At 44.0% G+C, this 16,635-nt stretch overlaps 1 protein-coding gene across 4 annotated transcripts in view; it reads right to left on the bottom strand.

Moving 5' to 3' along the window:
* PLXNA1 (plexin A1) overlaps window positions 1-16,635 on the bottom strand; it is a 303,518-nt gene that overhangs the window by 50,966 nt on the left and 235,917 nt on the right. For all 4 annotated transcript variants that reach the window (XM_081852276.1, XM_081852274.1, XM_081852277.1 and 1 more), the window contains exons 14-21: window positions 15,173-15,293; window positions 14,732-14,868; window positions 13,506-13,673; window positions 11,595-11,688; window positions 10,939-11,175; window positions 9,895-10,038; window positions 6,145-6,379; window positions 2,679-2,821 (exon numbers count right to left, since the gene is read on the bottom strand). In XM_081852276.1, the coding sequence (XP_081708402.1) occupies window positions 2,679-2,821; window positions 6,145-6,379; window positions 9,895-10,038; window positions 10,939-11,175; window positions 11,595-11,688; window positions 13,506-13,673; window positions 14,732-14,868; window positions 15,173-15,293 (1,279 nt within the window). The remainder of the gene's footprint in view (window positions 1-2,678; window positions 2,822-6,144; window positions 6,380-9,894; window positions 10,039-10,938; window positions 11,176-11,594; window positions 11,689-13,505; window positions 13,674-14,731; window positions 14,869-15,172; window positions 15,294-16,635) is intronic.

The following is a 16,635-nucleotide window of genomic DNA, read 5'->3' as shown; positions in this document are numbered from 1 at the left end:
TTTTGCACAATTGCTTGTACTAAATTAAGCGGACAGTGTAAGGGCTGGCGAAGGGAGGGGGAGTCGGTATGGGGGGAAGGAAAGGGAGAGGCCACACTGGGGGAAATGGAGCCAGGGAATCTGATGATGTCAGACAAGTCTCTTGGAAATGTGCGGCTGGTCATGCATCAAACAAGCCCAATTGAATAAACCAAGTGCTGCAGAAAATGACAGTAGCAGTGATATTAATATAAATATTGATATTAATGTCAGTGAGCATGGTAGCCATGCAGCAGTGACCCAAAAATCATTCCGACCAGCATGTGGAAATGTATGCCTTGCCAGCATGTTGGCCCTTTTATTAAGGACTTGAGAGATCAGATCAAAAGCCTATCTACTCCAGCATCCTGATTCCCCCCCCAGTGCCCAGCCAGATGCCTGTGGGAGGCCCACAAGCAGCATATAATGGCAATAGTCCTCTCCCACTATTATTCGGCAGCAACTGGCATTCAGAGGCATACTGCTTCTGATCTTGGAGGCAGCATAGAGCAAGCACAACCAGCAGCCATCAACTACCTTACCTCCCTGCCCCACAAATCTGCCTAGTACCCCCTTAATGCAATCTAAGTCGGTGGCCATCAAATCTTCTGATAGATAAAGTATTTGTTCACATCACATATGCTATCTTGAATCTCCCACTACCCAGCTGCTCAATATGGCCACAGGTTTCAGCATTATGAGATACTAGACCTTCATTGACCTTCAACGTTACAGAGATGGCAGCACCATTGTACGTTTTCCTTCTACGGAGACAACACCTCAGAACTACAGCCATCTATCTCAGTTATAGTGGTAGCCCCTCTGGTCCACGTGTGTGTTCTTAAATCACATCAAAGGGGAAGTACACATGCAATCAATCAATATGTGAAGATCCAACCAAGTGTGCAGAGCACTGAAGATAAACACAAACTGTGCCTCTCAGAAAAAGTTCTCCATAGAGTGAGAGAGTATTTGGTTAAAGATGTACCACACACACACACACACACACACACACACACACACACACACATTTTGTCTGCAAAGAAAGGATGGACCTGTCAGTGAGGGCCTCAAGACAGAGCAACACCAAAGGCAAGGGACCGGGTCATTGGCTCTCAAGAAGCTGAAGCTATTTCTGAGATATTTTGCACACACACACAAAATAATCCACATGCAAAGCACAGGCTCATTCCAAGACCGCATAGGTAGTAAAGACCAGCACAGTGAGCTTGCAAAGGAGATCCGAAGCAGCAGTGCAGTTCATGTCATATAAGCAGAAGCACTGAAATGAAAATGGCACAAAGCAGCAACGCCCCGCTGTGCAGTACAGAACAGCCCAGTGCTGTACAGATATTTCCAAACAATTTGCCCAGTCTATTTTTCAGCGTGCCAAACGACAGCGATGCCATCAATTCAATCAAGAGACTTTCCCACACCCTGATAGATTTTGCTGTCAGGAAAATGTCTCTGCTCTTATTTGCTTTTATTCGGTTTCATTCTGCTCCTACTCATTGAAAAATCCTATCTACTCGGATCTGCCTCTGGCCACAACTTTGCTGTCTATCTTCAGTGCTTAGCCATATTACATACGGCTCACTCTGCTCTTGCCCCATTTAACCTATCCATAACAACCTAAAGAACAACAGCAACACCGTCTATCTCTTACTTGCTGTCAAGCAACATCTTTCTGCAACTGCAATGCTCAGGCACAGGCACAATACTTCAGTTATTCTCAGGGCAACTAAAGGAAAAATGAGCAGAACTGATGTCTCCTTGCTCTAGAATTTAGTGAAAGAGGACCAGCAGCAATAGTAGGATTGCACCAGTGTAGCTGGTTCAGTTATGGTTGCTGGAGATGAATGCTCTAATCTTGCTGCAGCCAGGTGGCCTTGGTCAGGCTCAATTCCCATTTTGTAAAACTGGGATGACAGTGACTTACTTCGTAAGGTTGCTGTGAGAATGAATGAAATGAGAATTTCAAACTTGTTCTTTTGTTCAGCGTGCTATAAGAAATGGCAACAACTGGGGAAAGCTCAATAGAATATTATTTTTATTCCTGGATCTCCCAGTCAGTCTGACTCCCTAATGTGCATCGCACCCATGAATCAATGTTTCCCCATTATTCTCTTTAAACCTAGCTCCTAGCAGTTTGGAAATTCCCCCCCCCCCACTCTGAAAAAAGGGTCCTATGAGCCAGCATTAGGGGAACTATCTCAGATAAGTCTCCCTCACATTTTCAGTGGTTGTTCACTTTTTAGTCAAATAAAACTACACCATGAACAGTTAATGATGGACACAACAGCACAGTTATCCTGCCGAAAAACTCTCCAAGACACACTTGAGGTCAAAACAAACAACCCCCTAAGCTTATATAAGCAGCAGAATCTTCAATGTGCCCTCTCTAAAGAGAATCAAATCCTGTGGGTGGTGGGAAGTGGTGAAGCTGTCTTGCTTTAAGGTCATCGGTATAGCCTGAGCCACCAATAAACCCAGACCCCAGACACTACAGTTCCTTGTGAAAGCAGGAGAGGAGACTGAGAGAAACTGCAGCAGCAAGAATCCCTCCTCCCCACAGGCGTAAACTCACAAAGCTCAGGAAGGCAAATGTAAGCCAAGCTGAAATGGTATCCAAGCAGACACACATACACACATTACCACACCTCCATTTCCTTCAGCACAGGGTGGTCTTCTATTCCCGGGAAGAGGACCCTCATGGCATAGGTGCGATAATCCAAGAAGGGGATGCCGGCTCCATCCAAGTCATTGGTCAGCTCATGGATGTCTGTCTGCAGCTCGGCAAAAGCTGGGAAGGAAAGATCAGATTAAACAAGAAGCCTATATGCATCAGCTCCCAACTGGCCAGGGAATAGCCTGCAGGCCTAATCCTGGCCAATATAGTCTAGTGTTAAAAGGCCATGGCTTGTTGACATAATACCCCCAACTTTATTTAAGGAAAAGAAAATTAAACAAACATTACATCGGAAGCTTCTTGCCCCACTAAAGAGACAGAAGAAAAAACGCAGCACAAAGATACAAAGGCTTCCTCCAAAGTTACAAAGCGACAGCAGAGAAGAGAGCCAAGACCCAATTTACAGCAAAGAAACCAGAAGGGATCTCTCTTGTACCCTCTAGTCCAGTTCCATGATACTGAAGCATAGGTGGCAGGCAGGTACAAGGCCTGGAGGCTGGCATTTCGGCATAAGACTGCCTTTGTGGCTGAACACATAAAAGAGATGGAAAATGGCAAAATGCTGGCAGATTTTTTTTTTTTTAAAGGAAGCCTTGGGCTAGAGGAAACAGTTCTATGTCACAGGAATGTCCTCACTGTGTTCTGATTTCACATCTCACAAGTCCTATAGCTGTTGGTTTTGCTGGGAGGAGCATGCCAGAGGAGAAATGGCATCCTGCTCCTTTAATGGCACCTACAAGAGGAAGCAGGTTGTTTGTGCATAGGTTCCAGTGCTGTACAAGTGAGAGCTTATAGGGGGTGGGGGTGGGAGGGGGGGGGAGAGAAATCAAATTAATGGCACTTTAAAAAGGAAGCTAGAAGCGGCAGAGGGCTGTAGGCTGATCAGTTTGATGAGAAAAAACAAACTGTCAGCTTGAAAGGCACACTATCTTATCTGTAACTAGTGGGACTAGAAAAGAGAAAAGGCAGAGAAGATATTGCAGCTTTTAATTAAAAGCAGATCCTTTTATCTGCCAGCTGTGGAAGACAAGGCGAAATCTCCTCCACATGCTCCCCCCTCCCTCTACAATCCTCTCTGTCACTATTTCTATCTACAGGGCTATCCCCCCCCCTTTCCTCTTTTTTTATTATCTCATTTTAGGTGCCTGCTTCTGTCGCAGCCTCTGGGCCAACTTGGAGTTGGCAGGGTCACAGCCCCAGGCACTGGCTTGTGGCGATAATGGGCAATTAGGTTTTATCAGCAGGATCAGAAGCAGCATTCTGTCCAATTTCTCAGCATCTGTCTGTCATGTAATGAGAGACCCACAGCCTTTTGCAGGCAGGCTTCTCTCTGCCTTTAAAACTTTTCTTCTTGAAACCTCGCTAACTTCCTTCAAACTGCGCCAAATAAAAATATACCACCTCCAATAAAACTGCTTCACTTGACCCCTCCATCTCTCCCCAAAAGGACAACCCATGAATAAGGAACCAGTTTTGCAGAAGCACCAGAGATGGAGGCACAGCCTTAGCGTCAGAGTGAGCCATGGACACGCTAAGCGGAGCATAAAACCTATTGTGCTTCAATCAAAACCACAGCCAACTTGCTCAGATAGGGTTCCTTCCCATACTCAAATATACTGCTTAGATGGGGGAGTGGCAAAAAGGTTGGCCAGTACTGGCCAAATCTGACCTTCACTCCAAAGGACAGTGGCATCCAAGCACACTAACCTGCGATATTACAACGACAACCCAGAGGAGGGCATTAATGATGGTGAAATCAATAGTGGTCAGATTCTAGTTCTATTATAATTATTGTTATTACCTACATGCTGTCCTGCTGTTCCTCCAAGGAGTTTGGGGTGATAAACAAAGTTTCCCCCACACCCCTTTTACAATCTTGTAAGTTCACCAGAGAGGTAATAACTGACCCAAGGTCACTTGGTGATTTATATGGGTAAGCAAGATCTCTGAACGTGTGCCTTCCTGATCCTAATTTAGCACATCCATACACCACACTGGCTAAAGAAATCTATGTGCCAGGTTTTCGTATTTTGGGCAGGGAAGGCAGCACGAACAAAGCACTGGTAAGTGGGCAATTTTCTCCAACATCTTGCAAACATAGCAAGGATTTTTGTGATTGTTGGTTAATGATACCACTTCGTAGGTAATTAGGATACTTTATGAGCAGGGCAGGTCCCATCTCATTAAAGCTTAGAGATGAAACTAATTGCTTAGTACGCATTCTCAGGCAAGGTTCAACCAAGTGGGAGGCTGCTGGCAGGAAGGGAACTTCTACAACAGTGCTCCACATGGGGGTGAAGTCAACCCAAGTTGCAATCATATGGATCTGCCCAATTGTATGTTGGTTGTTATTTCACAGTTAATTCCTCCAAAAAGCTTAGAGAGGCTTACGTGGTTCCCAGGTGGCCTCCTATCCAGGCATCTGACAGAGCCAAACCTCTGCAGCTTCAAGCAACAGAAAATGGACCATGTGTCTTCAAAGCCATTTTCTGAAAGTCTCCAACAGAGGCTTTCTATTGTACAGAATGTTCAACATGGAGGTTTCAATCTATGCATTGCTTCATTGCCAGTGCCAGCTGGGACTATATGGTGCTGGCAAGGAGATGCTCCATCCAACTGGATTGTTCCACATAGTAACAGCTTGCAAATATAACATTGCCATAAGGGAGTGAGTTTTGGTGAGCCTCCCAATCACCTAGATTACAGAAACGAATTGGATGGTTCCCACTAGCGGAGGAATATAATGGGACAGTCAAACTACCTGTGAAACCAGTGGGTCTCTTTCTTCAAACTCAGATGTGCCAATCATACATTATGTGGCATGATAGGGTTGTTTTGTTTTGTTTCGGAGCAAAAGGAGTACACCAATGGGGGGGGTACTGACACCCACTTCCACCTCTCTCCCACAGTCTGCCTCCCACCCAGCTGCTTTTCTCCTTTGCCAAGTTCAGATACTGGAAGTGACCTCAGTTGGAGGAAAAAGCCATGTGGGGAGAGACTAGGGGGAAGGAAGTAGAGGGTACAGGGAAGGTTCATCTCCACCTGTTTTCCTAATTGCCCGAAATGGTGGCAAAGCTTGTTGCATTTCATGGTAAGACCCCCCCCCCCTCTTTTTCCTTAAACCAGTGTTTCTCCATCTGTTGTTGGACTACAACTCCCATCATCCCTAGCTAGCCAGACTAGTGATCAGGAATTGTGGGAGCTGTAGTCCAACTTGGAGACCCAAGTTTGAGAAACACTGCTTTAAACAATGGCATTGCTGTTATCGTTGTTTAAAAATGTATATGGAGTAAATGAAGGACTTTAGAAACTGGTGTGGCCCCAAAAATCAGGAAAAAACTCTCTCTCAAGGGGTGGAATTAAATGGGAAGTAACAGACTGATAAGTAGCAGAGCCGTGAAAAAGAAAAGGAAAAACCCCGGGCCCATCATTCACACCTTCCTTGCACTCCAAGGCCACGCGGGATTCCAAGTTGTCCATCTGCAGCTGTAGACGTTTGAGGGTGCGGTCAGCATCTCGGGATTTCCGCTTGTATGCAATGAGGACGATGATGATGATGAGTAAGAGAAGACCCCCGCCCCCACCAATTCCAATAATGGCTGGCAGGGTCAACAGGTTGTCTGAATAGATCTGCAGCATCCCTGGGGAGAATTCAAAGCCCCCAGCCTTGATCTGAGAGAGAGAGAATATATATATATATATTAGCTCACACCTTCCTGCCAAAAAGAACTTTTATATTCCCATCCACTTGCTAGAGATGGGGAATTGCTTTCCAACATCAATAATAATGAAATAAGGGACTTGGGTAGTTTCTGAAATTAGGTATTTTGGGATTCCTCCTTTTTGGGAGTGTGATGAAGGTGAAAGAACTGAGCAGTGGGTTATTGACATAGTAATTATTAAGGGAATGGCAAAGATCCCAAAGCACTGTTGGCTGTTGGGCATAACAGGATGAAAAAAGTCAGGAGAGGACATTCTTATTTTCTGAATTTATATCCCTTCCATCCTCCCAAAGGTGCCCATGGACCATGCTGAGAAAAGCTGCCAAGGAAGCAGTTCCCTCAAGCTGCAAGACCCAATCCCTACACAGGGGTTCAGAGGGCACATGGCCTGTGCAAGCTCTCAACAGCGTTACAGCAAATGGCAATTCAAACTGCTTTTCAATAAATTAATTTTACAACATGCACCATTCAGAACCAAGGCAAACAGTATGCCTCTCATATTCAGGTATCAGAACGCAAGTATAAAATGTCAAATGAGAAGAGATTCTTAGACGTGGTTCTCTGCCAGCATATACAGAGAATCCAGCATAGATGAGGTCTTCCAGGAACAGCCAGGTAGGGGAACGTTTTGCCCATTGCCTGCTACCCCTGAAAACGGTTTAATAGCAAGTTGCTTGCGCTGAGAATGTTACCAAGGCGTTAAGTATTTCAAGCTGGTGCCCACTGCTACCACCTTGTAATCCTGAGGTAAGCGAATAGCTGCCAACTTCTGAGCTGCAGAAAATTTAATATTAATAAGAAAGGTACAATTGCCACATTGGGTAGTTCACTGATTGTTGAACAAGCAACCGGGGGGGGGGGGCTCTCTGCCACTCCGTACACTCAAGGTAATGGTTACTCCTGCCTAGCTACCCACATCCCAAGCATCTTCTAGGTAGCACTGACTGCAGCCATCAGAGGGAAGCAAATGCCTAAGTAGAGAAGGACAATGGCCGAGCAGTGCAGGGTCAAGTCTCAAGCTGCCTGTTCAAAGCATTGCAAAGGGATTTGATGGGATGCAGGAACAGGCTGGTATGTTGCTGAGCAGGCAGCAAGTTTGATGTCTCATTCACAAAGCGTTGTAATAACAGATGGGATGCAAAGTGCATTCCCTGATGGATGAGGTGCCTGGAGTAAGAAACATTTTGGGTCCCTTTCAAACACCCAAGGCCACACTGAGCCCCTGAGTGAGTCAGAATTGCTGTGCCGCAGTCTAATGTGCAACTAATCCTGCTTAACCCATTCATGAGTCCATTTTGTCCTGCTTCTACTTTAATCTGTTTTTTTTTTAATGAAAATTCAAATGTGCATTTTATATCGAAGTACATATTTAGACATATATTCTATCTCAATGTATGCATTTATAAATGCATTTTATCCCAACATACATATTTTCAACCGCACTTCAGTCCATTTCTTGAATCAAGAACTACATCACAAAATTCAGACAAGTGTGAAATCCAGAGGACATTTTACGCCCCTGTCGGCACATAAGTCCAGGAAGTCAGTTCACACCAGAAGTCACAGAAATTGAATTCCTCAAGGGTTTGTTGTTGTTTTTTAAAAAAATCTCTCCCCTTCTAAAGTCAATGGAAATAAATTAGCAAGTAATTGTGACAGTTAGTTGGAGGCATCCAAAATATGAGGACGGGGCACCAGGCAGGGAGTGTTATGGAGCTGGGCGATATATCAGTATCCAACACCGGTTTGATGTTCACATTGTGATAATAGTTTCATAATATTTGAGCTGGCAACGTATCGCAAATCACAATGTGTGTAAGGGCTAGGCGATATCTGATTTTCAACATCATGATAACTCACCAGCGAAACACTGCAATTGTTATCAGCAGCTAAACCTCACAATATCACCAGCTAAACATTGCAATCTACTGTACCACAATGTCTGAAATAAGGATGGAACTAAACAGAGGTGGACAGGACAATGCCCTGGAAACTGCTACTACTTAGGGATCTAAAATGGATAAATGACAATATTATCAATCATCACACACTGAGTTTCATCAGCAGGCAAGCCAAAATGCATCCCAACAGAACTTTTGGTTTGGGGTTTGGGCTTGGCTACCAAATGGTGGTATTCAGAACAATCCAAAATACACGATCATGGGCTTACTTTACCTCCACCAAAAGAAAGAGAGAGGCCCAGCTGAAGGGTAAAAATGATATTTTCAAGAACAGTGGCACACAGGCGAAACATGCCCTTGCATGTTCACTAGCAAAGGTGCTAAGTGTTTAGTGGAAGTAACAGCAGTAAGCGCTAAGGAAAAGCTGGCATGTTGCTAGCTCATTATGATGAACACCATTTGTGAAATGGTGGAAAAGAGAGCTCAGTGAAGTCTAGTCATGAAAAGGGATCACAGGAGAGCAGAGAAAGAGAGCACTGATCCATGCACTCCAGTTGCAACTATACCATCCAGACACAAGCTCTATAATGCAACAGAAACCACTGGAATTTGTACATCCCTCTGAACCCTGTGCAATTAGATCACCTGACACCCAAGAGCAGCATTAAGAGCTTTGTTACAGATGAACTCATGAAGGAATCAGAAATGGGGAACAAAGGGCCCACAGAAAGGTTTTTATATGAATTGGAATGGTTTCTCTCATTCATTCAGATTATATATATAATTCATTCAGATTATATATATAATTATATATATAATGTTCTGCAGGAGGGACTTCAAAGATCTAGAAGGCATATATGCCTTCTAGATCTTTGAAGTCCCTCCTGCAGAACACCAAACACTAAGATCCAAAAAAATCATCATCCACTCCAAATCCCAAAATCTGGATTTCTTTCCTTCGGTCCGCCAAGATTTCCTACTCTGATGCTGCCTCAAACAGAGAGATTACAAACATGCTAATTAATCACATAAAAATTGCATTAATAGCATGCATAATATAGTCTGGCGTGACCTTGTATTTATGCACAAGCCATGTGCAAAGTGATAAGGAACTGCAGGCAGGTAAGTGTTCAATTCTAGCAGAGGAAGGATGGAGTGTTCCATCCATCCCTCTTTTATGCCCAATAGAGAAACTAAACGGACTGCCAGGGAAGCTGCTGCAGGAGGGAGTGGTTCTCCTCTGCCAACCCCCAGCAGGCTAGTAAACTTTCTTTTCAGGCTAACAACCTTTGTGGGTGTATTTACAAGGTTGGTTTGGTGCATGGACACTGGATGCGTATTGAGCAGCTGCTGGCAGAGAACAGATTTCCCAACAGCAGGATCTGGATTTGGGAATTGGTGGGAGAGAGCGAAAAGATTAAAAAGCGGGATGTGTTCCACATTCTTTGCAACCCAGACTGCACGGGGCTCTTCCAGGAGGAAAAATAATGAGCACCCAGTGCATAGAACAAGGCTGTCAAAGCAAGACAGAGAAGAAACAAAGGCCACGCTTGGCTCGCTTTACCGTCACTTTGTGCTGTCCTGTGAGATTGGGTGACTCGCAGAGAAGCTGGGTCTCAGAAACCGTAAGAGCACAGGGAGTGTCGCCAATTAGCACCGTGTAGTTTAGCCGGGAATTTCCAGGTGCTGGAGGAAGCAGGTTGCGGCCCTTAAAAAAGAAACAAAAATAACACTGGGTTTACCAGCAGACTCTCAGCCTTCTAACCCACAAGGAGAGACATCTTTTTATTCTGTTCTGTTCTCTAGATCAGGGGGCAAAAGGAGCAACATCTCAATCCACACTATGCAGCTTAAAAAGTGGTCCAAAAGCAGCCTCAAACTATCCTTAGTTGAACAGAAGTGACCAATGGGTGACAAAATGCTCAATAGGAGAGAGAATATTTGCTAACATTTGCATCACTTTCCCTGCCTTTTCCACTGTAACACAGTCAATTTTACTCCTCTCTACAGTCTTGCAGGAACAAGGTGTGAAGCCTACTGTAGCACACCATTAGTGTAAGGATTTCTTAGCTTAATGAAAAGAAACACCACTCAACGGATCCAGGAATATGTGACAAGTGTGCTCAAGACAATTTTAAGTTGAAGGGAGCAGACCAGCAAGGCTGGAGTCAACTCGTAAGTATTGTAAGAGAGAAGAATTATAACGAGGATCTCCTGTTTCTCATTCTATGGCTTCATGCCTCTTCCTAGAATATAGTTTTCCTCTCCCTGTAATATTGGAAAAACTACCAGAATTTGGCAGTGCTTCTGCTGTAGAGACTGCCAAGTCTCTCCTTCCAAACAAATGTATAGATTGTGTGGGGGGTTTTTCAGTGCAGCTCATTTAACACCAAACAAAGATAGGTTGTGAAGACCACATTTGTGAGTAGAAAACTAGTTCCTTCTACTCCATCTGATTTCTCTTCCATGCTGTACTGGCAATGAAGGCTAGGAGTCAGCAGAAAGGTGTGAGTGGGGGGTGAGAATCATCCAATTATACCAAGAGTGGGGCAGAAGTAAGGACCCTAGTTATGCACAGCTGCAATAATGGGGCTGGGGGTAGCATTACCTTGAGGATGAGTGGAGAGCTTGGCTTGAGCTCCAGCATTCCAGAGGGGAGAGACTCAAACACAGGGTCTGGGTAATAGACAAAGCTGGTTTTGTTGATGATCAGCAAGGCCTGGACATTATCCATGACAAAACCTATTTCATCTGGGCGATCACCAAACTCTGGAGGACTCCGGACTGGGTTGTCAATGGAGGGAGCATAGCACACCATGGTGGTGTCGTTGTAGACTGTGCAGTTCTAGAAAGGAAGAAACCACTAGATTTAACCCACTGCCTTTCGTTGGTTTCATCTGACTCAACACACACACACAGCAAGTTCAAGTATAATTAATTCCCAGAAGGTTGTCTGTACCTTTCCCCTTCATTGAGGTAGCAGCATAATAATACGTGGTGAGAAGTGCTGGCTTAGGTAGGAGGTTCAGACTGAAGGCACTTTGACATTATCCATCTATGCTAGGGATGGGAAACTTGTGGCCACCAGATGCGGCTAGACCACAACTTCCATCATCCCTGGCCATTGGCTATGCTGGTTGGGTCTGATGGGACTTGGAGTCTAACACCACATCTGGACAAAAGAATTAGTGTGGGCAATCATGGCTGCCATGTGACTTCTAATTCCTTTTAAAAATGACTCCCTTAAGTCAAAGATTTACTTACATTCTCACTCTCAGCAGAGCCATACTTGGCTCGGATCCTGGGTTCTTTGATAGTGGCCAGATTGGTGCCTGTCACAGTCAACAGTGTACCACCACTAGAAAGCAAGCAAAAGTTGGGGTTAGACAAAAACTGCAGTGGGGTGGGAACAAGCAGCATGAACTGAACAAGGGTGTCACTTCTACTCTGTTATTTTAAAAGCTGCATGGTCTCTCTTACCTTATGTTCAGGCTGGGGGAAACCAAACTACAAGATTAATTTTAGAGAGCAAGTGGTGAAAATGAGAAAGCTTTCTGGATTCCACTCATCTCCAGGGTGCACCCAACCAAGAAGCCCTACTGGCACACTTAGACCTTAAGCCAGTCTAAAAGAATACTAGGACTACCAGCATCTTCTGTGCCAGACTACCACTTCTGCATTCGTGTTCAGAACAGCCAGGACTACAAGAGATGCATCGTACAACAAGAGCTGTTTTCTGTCTATTAGCTGTGCTTCTTTTGGGTCCCTTCCAATTCTACAATTCTATGAAGATGACAATGTAGGCTGTTTTTTAAGGCTAATATTTCCGAGGACCATTTCAAAGGGACATGACATTGGGAGATCCATAATAAGATCTTACAGCTGTTTTGAGAAAAAAGCAGCTACAGAGACCCTTGAAATGGAGTCACGGCACTTGCCTGGAGGTGGGGGCCGACCCTTTCTTCACATGTATTTTTTCAAATTGACCCCCCCCCCACACACCAAAAAAAAAGTTTATTTTTCTCCCTAGGAGAAAACAGTCACTCAGAAGGTAAAATGCTGCAGTGTTACCACTACTTCCAAGCACCATGACACCAATCTAATCCATCGCCATCACAGTTCCTTTAACCTTGAGAATAAAGGAGACCCTCCTGACATCACAGATCTTCTTACATCACATCTAACTATGCTATGCACACAGATGTCATCACTTACCATGTAGAGCAACACATAGACTTTAATCAAAATCACCAAAACAGAGGAAAAATATACAATTAGCAAGTGGTGTCAGGCAGCACTAGCCTACTACTTTATGTCATACCAAACACATCTTCTGCACTGACCTAACCTATTGAACCAGAGCTTACTTTCTTCCCTTACGCAACTAGAACCACTTTAAAATAACCATAATACACATTTTCAAACACACATTCAGTGGCATTAGCTGATCTCAAATTCCATTCTGAAAGAGTCATGCTCCTTCCAGTTTTCATTTTGGACTTCCACATGGCACCCAGCTGCAGAGGAAAATTTCCTGGGTCCTGCTTTGACTCTTTTGATCCTGGGCCTTAGATCACTGAAGTATACACTGCAAATAACAGGTAATTGCTGCTATAGCTCTTATGGTTGTTACATTTCGTATTTCTACTATGGAAGAAAGTCAGCATCAGAATCAAAGGTCTGCTGCTTCATGAGCTTTACAAAACTCACCAGCAGACACAGTTCTTATGTGTGGCTCATGCGAAGCACTGCAAGGCAAAGAAGCACCCCCCTCCATTGTTGTCAATTGAGTCTAGGAAAAGTGTCATTTGCAGGGATGTGATTTAACTGGCTTAATGTTGGCATTAACCTCTGTTAGAGACTGCTAGCTGCCCAGAGTGGCTGGGGAAACCCAGCCAGATGGGCGGGGTATAAATAATAAAATAATAAAAATAATAACATTATTATTGTTATGGCTGAACACGGAGAATGAACATGGGAACAGCGTTTTATTCTCTACTGACAGGCCGGCACATAGGGTGCTATGCATGTCACACACCACCTCTTGCAGTGGGTTTTGGGAAGTGGGGTTCTGAGGAAAAGCTGCTAATAAATGGATGAACAACCACCAATATTCCTAATATGCACATTCTTTTCTTTATTTTTATCGTGCAAATCCATTCCCTTCAGTGCTACCTGTTGATGCTCCATTCGGGGTCTATCTTCTGAATGGTGGGGTCATCAGTATAGAAATATGCCACCTCAGGGCTGCTAAGTATAGCCCGGTTTATATGAATGAGGATGGGAGACTCTCCTGAGCTTTGGCCAGGTGGTGTCCTGCACCGGATTTCAACAGCATTTCTCCTGTAAGACACAGAGAAAGAGGGAAACAAAATCAACATCTTTAGCTATAGGAAGGGCCAACAAATATTCTTCCTGCTGCCATGTCATGCCACAATCTCAGCAACAAACTTGCTGGATACTCTGCCTGGGAATCCGTGTCAAGCTTTTTGATCTCTCTACTAACACTACATGGCAGCAAAAATTTGCCCCATTAAACAGATATGTGTAGTGCGCCAATGCCTTCTCACCACAAGCACCATGGGCCACATACTGTATGTCTGATTCCCAAAGCTGCTCAGCTGAAGGGGAGACTGCTAATCTACAAAAGGGTAAAATAAGTCTACCTAAAGGTTAAGACACAGCATTTCCTGTAAATTCTAGCAGGAGCTGAGGAGTGCCCAAGGACAGCTGAGATATTGATTGCATCAATGCAAATCCCATGTTGGCGTAGCCCTGAGCTCATATATGAATAAAATGTGGAAGAGAACCCAATGGAGCCTACTCTGAAAGAATCCAGCCTTGCTCTCAGCCCATGGATCAGTCCAACTGTTCACATCTGACACAAAGGAATAAAGGAGTGAAGTGCCACCCTCTACATGTGGTACCCCATTTCTCCCTGACTTGGGGAAGTGATGCTAAAATTATCAGTTAACACAAAAAGAAAAATAAAGCAAAGGCAGCCGGCAGAGCCAGCGCAACTCCGGAGCGTTCCCCATCGTGCGGCTGCTGCAAACAGCAGCGATTAGAGCTGATAACCAGTAATTACTGCACGAAAATATTTAAAGAGCCGCTCCATTATCATCCCTAATCTAAAAATTATCCACTTCATGGCTCAGGGATTTGTGCTTTTTAGAGGGAAAAGAAATTCAACAGTCTTCGGTCTTTTTAACCCCAAAATATAAAAAAAATGAGCCTTGAAAAGAATTTACACAGGAGTTTCTGCTTGGCTCCTTAAGAGTGGTACCTTATTTTAGAATACATACTCTCTCGCACACACATCCTTGCATCCCCTTCGTTCACATTGCTCAGTGTGTTTGGAGTACTCCACTCCACAATGGTTTCCACCCATGAAAGCTCACCTTGGAAAGGCGCACTGTTGCCCTCCAATGGTTACTGTGATGTCACTTCCTGCATCAAGGTGCTTTCCTTTTATGCTGATCCAGGTGCCCCCAGAGACAGGGCCCCGAGCTGGTGACACTTGCAAGAAAGTGGGAGTCTGTCAAAGGGAAACACAGCAAGTTTACAGAGTTCAGAAGGTGTCCTTGGTGCCCAATACAAGGAACAATACAAGTGAATGCTGCAAGGGAAATGCTGGGAAAATTCCTCTGACCTCAGCCATTTTGTGCACCACAGGGCCACAATACATTCTTTCACTATACTGGACACCTCTTGATAATAAAAAGTGGGTCAGATAGTCAAGCGCATAGGTGGCCTTGCAAAATTTAGATAAATAAAACTAATTATAGGAGGAAAGTGGGATTCAAAGTAAGGAAAGGTGATAGAAAAGAATACATCCTTACCACAAAGGTGAAGCTTTTTGGGGATATAGCCTTGTAGCTGGGGGAGCAGTCCCTGACACAAACTTCCACAGGGGCCTCTTGGATTTTGCTTGGGCTGGCTTCTCCAATCTCACAGACAATCCTAGGGAAGGCACAGTAAATGATTGTGTAACATGTACGCAATGTCTCAGCAGAGCTGGCCTGCAGTTCTCAGGCCACCTGCTCAGGCCAAGAAGCCAGTTATTTTTGCTCTAATTTATAGTAAGGACAAGCACTTGTCGTCACATTTTCCTGGGCTGTTGCTGTTGCTTTTTAATTAAATGCCATTTCACAATTTCAGGAAGTGATTTCTCAGCACATATCAAATTGACTTTTGAACAATAGGCATATCAAAACTGCAAAATATATAAAATATTACGAGTGCTGTAACACTCAACTCAGCAGGAAATCAATTAAAATTTAACAAAATACAAAGAGAAACAGAAAAGAACCCCTGTTTTCCCTCCTCCCTTACTCCTATTGCAGTTGTGTTAATGCACCATCCATAAATTAAACAATGCGAAAAAAATCCTACACATCTCCAGCACATGTATTTGAAATCACTGCTATCTGCATATGAAAGGAAAGGCACCCACATGTTCATAAATTGATTTCTCTTATTAAATCCTCTTGCTTTTTGAACTTGCTCTGTAAATTTATACATGTTTTTAAATTGGAATAGCCTGAGTTGTTAAGACAGTAGAACAAAGGAGGATATACAGAGAGAAAAGGAAGTTATTGCTTCCAGCTGGCTAGCCAGAATTGATCAGCTTTAGATAGTGCAGATCTCCCAACACACATCAAGGACTTTGCTAAGAAGCCAGAAAATACATTCAGAATATCCAGAGCGGGACTTTTAGCTAATGCTAACTCTGCAAAAGAACCCACCACCACTAAGGATAGAAAATTAAAATCTTCCAAAATCATAGCTTCAAGAAAGCCTATGAAAGACTGGAAGACTAACTCTTCCAGTCAGTCATGTAGAGCCATTCACCAAAGATTTCTTACTAATGAAGTCAGATGAATCATTCTTATAAAATGTTGCAAAATACTGACATTTTGCCAGTATTTTGTGCAACCAAATACAGAAGCTATCTAGAAAGATTCATTAGGTCTTTCTAGCCACTCTTCCATCCATCTTTTTTCTCCAAACAACTCAAGCGAGGTGTTCGTTCACTTGTCATCCTATATATTATCGCAACTTCTCCATATGGGGAGGTTAGGACAAGAGATACAGTTACTCCTGTGGGTACCCAGTGAGCTTCATAAGTAAGCAGGGAGCTGAACCCAGTCCCAGTTCAACTCTTCTTGACTAGACCACACTGGTCCTTCACATCCCGCGATGTGCTGGCAGTGACATTTAGACCACCTGGTCACAGTAGCCACCTGAACTTCCAGGAGTAATGCTGCATCTAAGAACACTCCCAAATAGTGAACCTGATTCT

Source organism: Podarcis erhardii, assembly GCF_964252035.2.
Source record: "Podarcis erhardii genome assembly, chromosome: 2".
Taxonomy (NCBI): Eukaryota; Metazoa; Chordata; class Lepidosauria; order Squamata; family Lacertidae; genus Podarcis; species Podarcis erhardii.
The sequence above is the reverse complement of the archived record's forward strand: the minus strand, read 5'-3'. Positions and strand labels throughout refer to the sequence as shown.